The sequence below is a fragment of the Sebastes fasciatus genome, chromosome 18 (genome assembly GCF_043250625.1).
Source record: "Sebastes fasciatus isolate fSebFas1 chromosome 18, fSebFas1.pri, whole genome shotgun sequence".
In the NCBI taxonomy this organism is placed as follows: domain Eukaryota; kingdom Metazoa; phylum Chordata; class Actinopteri; order Perciformes; family Sebastidae; genus Sebastes; species Sebastes fasciatus.
The window spans coordinates 19421428-19430046 of NC_133812.1; the positions used below are offsets into that span (position 1 = coordinate 19421428).

The window sequence follows — 8619 nt, forward strand, 5'->3', positions numbered from 1 at the left end:
TTATGACTTGTTTAGGACTCAGAGTTTAGGACTTATGACTTGACTTTCCACTTGAATGCAAAGACTTGAGACTTACTTGTGACTCGCAAAACAATGACTTGGTCAGAAGACAGAAGTGGCAGTAGTAGGCCTATACAATATCAAAACATATAATGATGTAATTATGAAAATATGCATTCATGTAAAAGTTGCCTTGTACATTTGGAGTAGACTCTTAGAGACTTAAGAGGAAGGAAATGATAATCAAGTCAGTCAGAGTCCTACGTGAGTATGAACAGCAAATCCAGAAGTGAAGGTTATCGTGTTGCAAAACTCTGATTGATATCAGAATAAGTTGGTAACTTGTCTGCGTGTTTTTCCTGCAAATATGATTTCACAAGGTGAACACGCATCGGCTTACAAGAAAGAATTTCTCTGTGCATGTAAAAGAGGCCATTGATTGACCAACAGGGCATATCGGCTCATCTCGGTACGTTTAAAACTGGTTTATCCAATCTCATGATGTTATGTTATGTCTACTGATCTCTATCGATCATGATCAGCTTCAGTTTCCTTTCTGCTTTATACACCGCTGCTTCACAAGAGCCGCTCAGAGATTTATGAATGAGTTAACCTTGTGTTAACCCTGTGCAGTGAAACACAACAGGTGGTCGTCCTCCTTTGTCCGGCGCAACAGAGACAGGTGCTTCCGACTACGGCGGACAGATCACTGTTGACTCTGGACAATGGAGGAAAACAGGGGAACAAGCAGGTCTAATTCATGCATGGCCACTTCCAGCCCAGCCCAGCTCTTTGTCAAACACACAAACGCATAAACCCACCCACTCTAGTATGAGCATAAAAAACAGTCCATATTTCAATGCAAACACAAACACGCTCATTCAAAGTGTCAGTGTTTTTCTCTCGCCGGTTTGTTAGGGAAACAGAGGCGTCGGAGGACAATAGTTCCGTGACCCATATCTGAGCCTGACAGGCAAACAGGAAGAGATCCCCTTTGCATTGAGGGGTGCTCCTGACTCCAGTTTAAGGAAAGGAAGAAGAATGGAGTAGGGGGGAAGGTGAGGGCAGAGACCATCCTTTCTTTGACCCAAAACATCCACCTATTTCCAATGCCAAAAGTCCACCAGAAGACACCAAAATCTCTCGGAGCAGAGGACGAATATAACCTCCACACATCCCACCAGCAACTACATTTTCTCCATAAAAGAAAAACAAAACACAGGTGTCTTGTTTTTCCTTCACCTGCTCTCCTCTCTTTCTCTACTTTCACTTTGCATTCACCCATGAGAAGATATTCAACAACCTTCTCATCTTTGTCTTAAATCTGGCTCAGCGGCGTGACAGCTCTGACACGCTTCAAACCATAATCTGAAAGTAACAACACTTTGGAATCTCCTGTTAGACATCTGACTATGATCGGCAGTGGTATCCAAACAATGTGTTTCCTTTTCCACTGTGTAATTAAACCTGTTTCAAGGCTCTTATCTGCATAGCTGTAGAATGACATGCAGTCACGATGTGGCGTCACAGGGGATTAACGCAACACATTCAACAAGACGGCCTCTGTATGTTTACCATTCAGTAATATAGACTGCAGCTGGAACAGCCGATTAGACTGTTGTCAGGCTATTAAATAGGCGTTATCAGTCGCTTTAGGCCTCATAGATGTGGGTCAAAAGGAGCCTACTACACCCACTAGTATGTTTTATCATCTATTCACATGGTAGATCACAGAAAGAAGGTATAAAAGAACATGACAGCGACCTCTAGCGACCGTAGTAATTATGACAGGAGCAAAAGCGGAAGTCAGGTGCTGTACTGTAGACAGTGTGAAACTCCATATGTGGTGGAGGTCGGGGGCGATGGATGGGAAACAAAACACAGGGTTTTTACCCAGAACGGAGTTTGAAACCAACAATGTGTAGTTGTCTTTGTGTTCGTAGTTATTTTAACCCAAAACACAGTGTTTTTCCTTAAACTTAACTGTTTTTTTCCCGCCTAAACCTTAAGAAGTTGTATTGTTTGTCTTCAAAACGTGACGTTTCATTCATTTTTACAACGTGTAAGAACGTGTTGCTTTTATGTTTCACTTTTACAACATAGCAGGTGTAGTAGGCCCCTATTGACTGTCATCTATGGTGCTTATAGCATATCTATTTAATGGCCTGATAACAATTGAATTGGGTGGCTGGAATCACATATTTTTGCATTTAAAAAAATAAACCAAATACAACTGAAGATCCAGATTTATTTATTTTTGGAGAAACTCATCACTTAAAATGAATCATTCACTTATATCCACTCTTTTCCTCAAGTTCCATACTACTTCAGTGTGCCTTATCTCATGCTATCAGTCACTGCAGTGATAATGATGGTTAAATCAGGATTGATTGATTAAGAAAGGAGAGGAAGGAAGGGAGGGGAGGATGATGATGATGAGCACAGAAAGAAAGAAGAGTGAAGGGTTGACCCCCAACCTCCTCTGTCACGTAGATAAGAGTGGTGATGGAGATTTCCACCAGACTCAGATAACCTTTACCTAAAGGTGCAACGTCACTATTTACAACTTCGTTATTTTCTCTGCATGACTAGATTTTTGAAAAAAAAAAGAAGCCATAGCTGTGCCATAAATACTTTTTCTTTATTTTCTATATTTGTATTTCTATCAGTAAAACTAATGTGCGCTTTTAAACTGTTAAGCATCCACTGTTAAGTTTTTATAACATCGACAGTGAGGTGGGATGCAACTGAGCTTTGGACTGTACCTTTATTTTCTGCTCTGAAAGTAGAATGAATGAAATAACTGTCAAGAACAATAAACAAAACAATTCTGAGTCATTCTGAGCTTTAGTTACTTATACCTAGGGCTGCAACTCACGACTATTTTCATTGTTGATTAATCTGACGATTATTTTGTTGATTTATGGATTATTTGTTTGGTCTATTATATGTCAGAAAATGGTGAAAAATTATCAGATCAGTGTTTCCCAAAGCCCAAGATAACGTCCTTAAATGTCTTGTTTTGTCCACAACTCAAAGATATTCAGTTTACCGTCATAGAGGAGTAAAGAAACCAGAACATATTCACATTTAAAGGTCTCATATTGTGCTAATTTTCAGGTTAATACTTGTATTTTATGTTTCTACTATAACATGTTAACATGCTGTAATGTTAAAAAAAAACTTTATGTTTCTCATATAGTCTGCCTGAATATACCGGTATTTACTATCGGTCTGAAACGCTCCATTTTAGTGCATTTAAACGGAATTGCGTTGCTTGGCAAACAGCTTGGGTCCATGTTTACTTCCTGTCAGCTAATGTCATTCACATACACTGCAACAGGAAATAAACTGGGACACATTTAGAATGTTTCCGTTTAAAACTGTGAAACGGTCTAAATATTATAGATTTGTGACATCACAATTGGACAAAAATCCCGACAGCTTGTTTCAAAAGCACAGTTTCTGAATACGGGCTGTGTGTATTTCTCCGTGGATTGAGCGTTTTCATACTTTCACAGTATTTATACAGCACTTAAACCTACTTTATGATATAATAGACATGGAAATCTCACTTTTTACAAAATGGGACCTTTAAGAAGCTGGAAAATTTTGACTAATTTTTCCTTAAAAAAATTACACCTTTGTTTTATAGCCTATCAAAAAAATAATTGAATAGTTATTTTTGTTTACTAAAATATTGGATAATAATAAATCACTAAAATGTTTCTAGAACAACACCAATACAGGTAATCCATCAACTGTTTGAGGGGTGATGTTGGATCATACATATCATTTTTTTTTTATTGAAAGGATAGGATAGCCCCTTGAGATGTAGCATCTCATTTTCGAGGGGGTCCTATAGACACAAATACAAAAACACATACAGACAAAACAGCATTACATAACAAACATACACAGCAAATACACAGATACAGACAGCTTGCTCACCATCTCCCACCCAGACCCCCATCAGCCCTCTGCTGTTATACAAGAAAGATTGATACAATGACCATATTTAAATCAATTCAATTACATCAGCGTAAAGAACAATTGCAACAGTTTGTCTTCAGTTTATATGTAGCACAAATAAACTGAGGATCATAAGTACACACAAATTAAAAAACATGAACAGGTTGTTTTAAGATGAGAAAATAAAGATGTCCTGAAGCAACGGAAAGAGGTAATAAGATCTCAGAAAAAGAGGAAGATTATTCCAGTCTGATGGAGCTTTGTATAATAAATCACTAAAATGATGTGCAACAGTATGTAAACTGCAGCAAAACCATGTAAAACCATGGATTAATTAGTCACTTTCATTCATTCATCACTTTATTCATGGGCACATTATATCAGTGGCTTGTTAAAACAAGCCTGTAAATTATCCACATTAATGGAATTATGTTCATTAAAGTCATCTTAACCCTCCTGTTACCTTCAAATTTACTAACATCTTTTATCCTTGGGGTCAATTTGACCCCAGCAATTTAAACCTCCAGAAAATGATTATAATTAAAATTGTTACCCAAGTTTATGTGTCAGGTACTTTATGTTTGTTTGTTGACTACCTAAATAGCCCTTTAAATAAAATCAATATCTTCACGGGAACCATATTTTGCCGCCCCCAAAGCGTGGGGAAATATCAAAGTTCTCGCGAGAATGATGTTTCCCCTCCCCCATGTCGTGTGAACTATCAGTGGTTCTCGCACTACTACAGTTATGGTTATGTTAGGTTAGGGCCCTAAAGCTTTTTGAAGATTATAATGTTGCATGTTATAGTGACCTCAATATCATCCGAAACGAATGTGTGTAAAATGTTGATATTTCTTATATGTTTTATACAGCTAAAACAGCCTGGGGTCAAATTGACCCCAAAGAACACCGATGCGTACAGCATGTGTACATGACATTGAAAACATATCATCATTTTAATTTTATGTTTACCCAGTTGTCCCCATTAAACTGTCTACTGTCTACTGTCTACTTGTCATATATTGAGAGCCTTTTAACCTTTTCATTTATTTGCTGGTTTAACGGTTTGTCTATGAAGGACAGGAATTGCCTAAATAACATTGTGAAAGTCTGCTCCAAAATCATCGGAGCCCAGCAGAGCAACTTAAACTCTATCTGGGAGAAACGTGTCCTCCAGAAGGCCAAAAACATTATTAATCACAACCAAATCCTGTCCAGTGAGTTCACACTACTGCCTTCAGGACGGCGCTATCTGCCTCCTCACAGAAAGACAAACCGCTACTCCAAGTCATTCATTCCTTCCGCCATTACACTGCTGAACGCAGAGTAACTATCATGAATGAACGACAACAAAAATGTTTTATTTACTTTGAATGTACAGTTATTTTGCACTAACCACATAACGGTTGTCTGTGTTTGCATTTGGTACATTCTTGGAATACAATTTGCAATGTGCAAATACTCTTGGCACTTTATTCTATTCTAATTATTTATTTATTCCTTTATTCTTTTATCTCGTCTTGTTTTTTTCTTGTATTCATTGTTTTTATTGCGGATATTTTTAATTTTTAATTTTTAATCTCGCACTTTTATTGTTCTGCACCTCCCCATATGCCACCTACTGCGTTCCCTCTGTCAATGATGATTGTGCAGTATGAATGTGTGTATATGTCTCGGTGGACTGCAGAAACTGAATTGCCCTTCGGGGATAAATAAAGCTCTCTGTATCTGTATCTGTATCTGTAAATTAGAAAAAGTCATTAAATATGAAGCAAAAATAATGATGTCATTCATTTATTTAAAGACGTTAAACATTGAATGGGGTCAAATTGACCCCAAAAATAATAGGAGGGTTAACTGTGAACTCCAGGTTAAAATGATATGACCTCTGAGAGTTTTACAGCCCATCTTCTGAGTTGTGTTGCCATGTAGTTGTCAGTAGAGGTCGCTATGACAACCGCTCGGTCCCCACAGCAACCGCATCCTCTCTTCTCCGTGCTCGTTGGCTGTGTGTAAGCTGAGCATCTTTCTACCCAGAACCTTCAGCTCCTTAAAATTGATGTTTCTCAGGATCCAGAGTGCCATATCAAAAACACTCTTCCAGTCTCTTAGGCAGCCCTTTTTGTCACGCAAATCCCGAAAACTGAGCTCCAAAATGTCTTTCCCGTACCCACAGGCTTACCGTGACGACGCAGTGGTGAGTCCATGTAGCATGCTAACAAGCCGGGATGCTTAATCATCATGCTTTCCCATTCATTGCACTGAGAGTGAGCGGCGGCTTTGTTAGCATGCTAGTTAGCTTAGCCAGCACCAGGCTGACTTTGTTGACAAATGTATGATCAGCTGTTCTCAGTTAACTCACTACTGTTTCTCTTCGAAGCTTTGTTAGGAGCTCACATTTCATTTGGATAACGTTGTTAACCAGCCTGGACGTGCCAGCTTGGTTCAGTGTGTCTTGTTGTTGTTGTTGCCACACCTAAACCTTAGCTAGCTAGCTGGTTGACATTTTAACCTTACTGTGTTACCTGTCTGTCTCTCAGGTGGATGGATATCATGGCTGCAAAGTACCTGATCCATACAGCTGGCTGGAGGACCCGGACAGTGAGAAGACACAGGTAATCCTTCTTACTACTGTTTAGATAGATGGATAGATACTGTAGATAATATAGATAGATAGATAGATGGATAGATACTATAGATGCTATAGATAGATGGATAGATAGATACTATAGATAGATGAATGGATAGATAGATAGATAGATAGATAGATAGATAGATACTATAGATAGATGAATGGATAGATAGATAGATAGATACTATAGATAGATGGATGGATGGATGGATGGATACTATAGATAGATAGATACTATAGATAGATAGATACTATAGTATCTATCTATCTATAGCATAGATAGATAGATAGATACTATAGATACGATAGATAGATAGATACTATAGATAGATGAATGGATAGATAGATAGATAGATAGATAGATAGATAGATACTATAGATAGATGGATGGATGGATGGATGGATACTATAGATAGATAGATACTATAGATAGATAGATACTATAGATAGATAGATACTATAGTATCTATCTATCTATAGCATAGATAGATAGATAGATACTATAGATACGATAGATAGATAGATAGATACGATAGATACTATAGTATCTATCTATCTATAGGATAGATAGATAGATACTATAGAATCTATAGTATCTATCTATCTATAGTATCTATCTATAGTATCTATCTATAGTATCTATAGTATCTATCTATCTATAGTATAGATAGATAGATAGATAGATAGATACTATAGATAGATAGATAGATAGATACTATAGATACTATAGATACTATAGATAGATAGATACTATAGATAGATAATATTGGTGCTTGTTGTGTTATGGAATTACTTATAAAGGCACTCATAACCACCGGCCTCAAGTTTCGTTGGTATCACCAGGGGCCTGTCCCGAGAAGCCAGTATACTGAGTGATCTGGATAACTTTGCTGAGTAAAACCAGGAACCAGTAAAAACACCTGTTCTGGTTTGACTTAGAAAAAGGTATTCGGATAAATCAGTGCATCTGCTTCTCGGAACTGACTGCAGAGATTATAATACTTTGATGTGTAAAACCTGTGGGTGTCGTGTCTTCTTCCACCAGGCCTTTGTCAGCGCCCAGAACCAGCTGACATTGCCGTATTTAGAGCGCTGTGAGGTGCGAGACCTGTTCAAGGAGCGCATGACTGAGCTGTACGACTACCCCAAGTATAGCTGTCCCTTCAAGAGGGGGAACCGGTGAGCCACAACAGACATCATGTTTTCAATAACACAGCCGTGGAGCGCATACTGTATCTGTGAAGATCCTTCGTACCTTAACAATCCCTCCCCTCGTTTTCAGGTACTTTCACTTCTACAACACAGGCCTCCAAAACCAAAGTGTGATGTACGTGCAGGAGAGCCTGGATGATGAGCCCACGGTCTTCTTGGATCCAAACACATTTTCTGATGATGGGACCGTTGCCCTGCGAGGTATCAACAAATCTCTGTATTTTATTACAGGTTTTATTATTCTAGTTTTATTACTTTATGCTTTTTGGACATCTTTTGCATTTCTGCTCTACTAGATATTGCACTCTTTGCGGTTTCGAATAGCATTTATATTACATTATACATTTAAAGTATGCATTACATTGTAATTCCTGCATTTCATTGCAATGTCTTTGCTGAATGCTGTGGAACAGATTGCGAGAGTATTTTCTTGATATGGTAACGTGCATGTCTTCAAGTCCAGAAATAGCCTGCTATTTATAGCATCCACATTGACAGCTAAATAAAGGAACTTTTCCTGATGTCTTTTGTAAATGTTCTGTTTCTGTTCCTCTGATTACTTCAAGGCTACGCGTTCTCCGAGGACGGGGAGTACCTGGCGTACGGCACCAGCGCCAGCGGTTCGGACTGGGTGGAGATCTGCTTCCTGCAGGTTGAAGGCGCCAAGCCTCTGGAGGACCGCCTGGAGCGAGTCAAGTTCAGCTGCATGTCCTGGACTCATGATGGGAAGGGACTTTTCTACAACTCGTACCCTCAGCAGGAGGGCAAGAGTGATGGTGAGGTCAAGACTGCATATTCAGACC

The 8619-nt window shown here is 38.6% G+C and overlaps 1 protein-coding gene across 1 annotated transcript in view; it reads left to right on the forward strand.

Moving 5' to 3' along the window:
- Nucleotides 1-5926: 5926 nt before the first annotated feature.
- The window catches only part of prep (prolyl endopeptidase), an 8382-nt gene continuing 5689 nt past the window's right edge, over nt 5927-8619 (forward strand). The window contains exons 1-5 of the mRNA XM_074615394.1: nt 5927-6169; nt 6513-6587; nt 7650-7783; nt 7887-8017; nt 8383-8592. Coding sequence (XP_074471495.1) covers nt 6032-6169; nt 6513-6587; nt 7650-7783; nt 7887-8017; nt 8383-8592 — 688 coding nt within the window. The 5' untranslated portion in view covers nt 5927-6031. The remainder of the gene's footprint in view (nt 6170-6512; nt 6588-7649; nt 7784-7886; nt 8018-8382; nt 8593-8619) is intronic.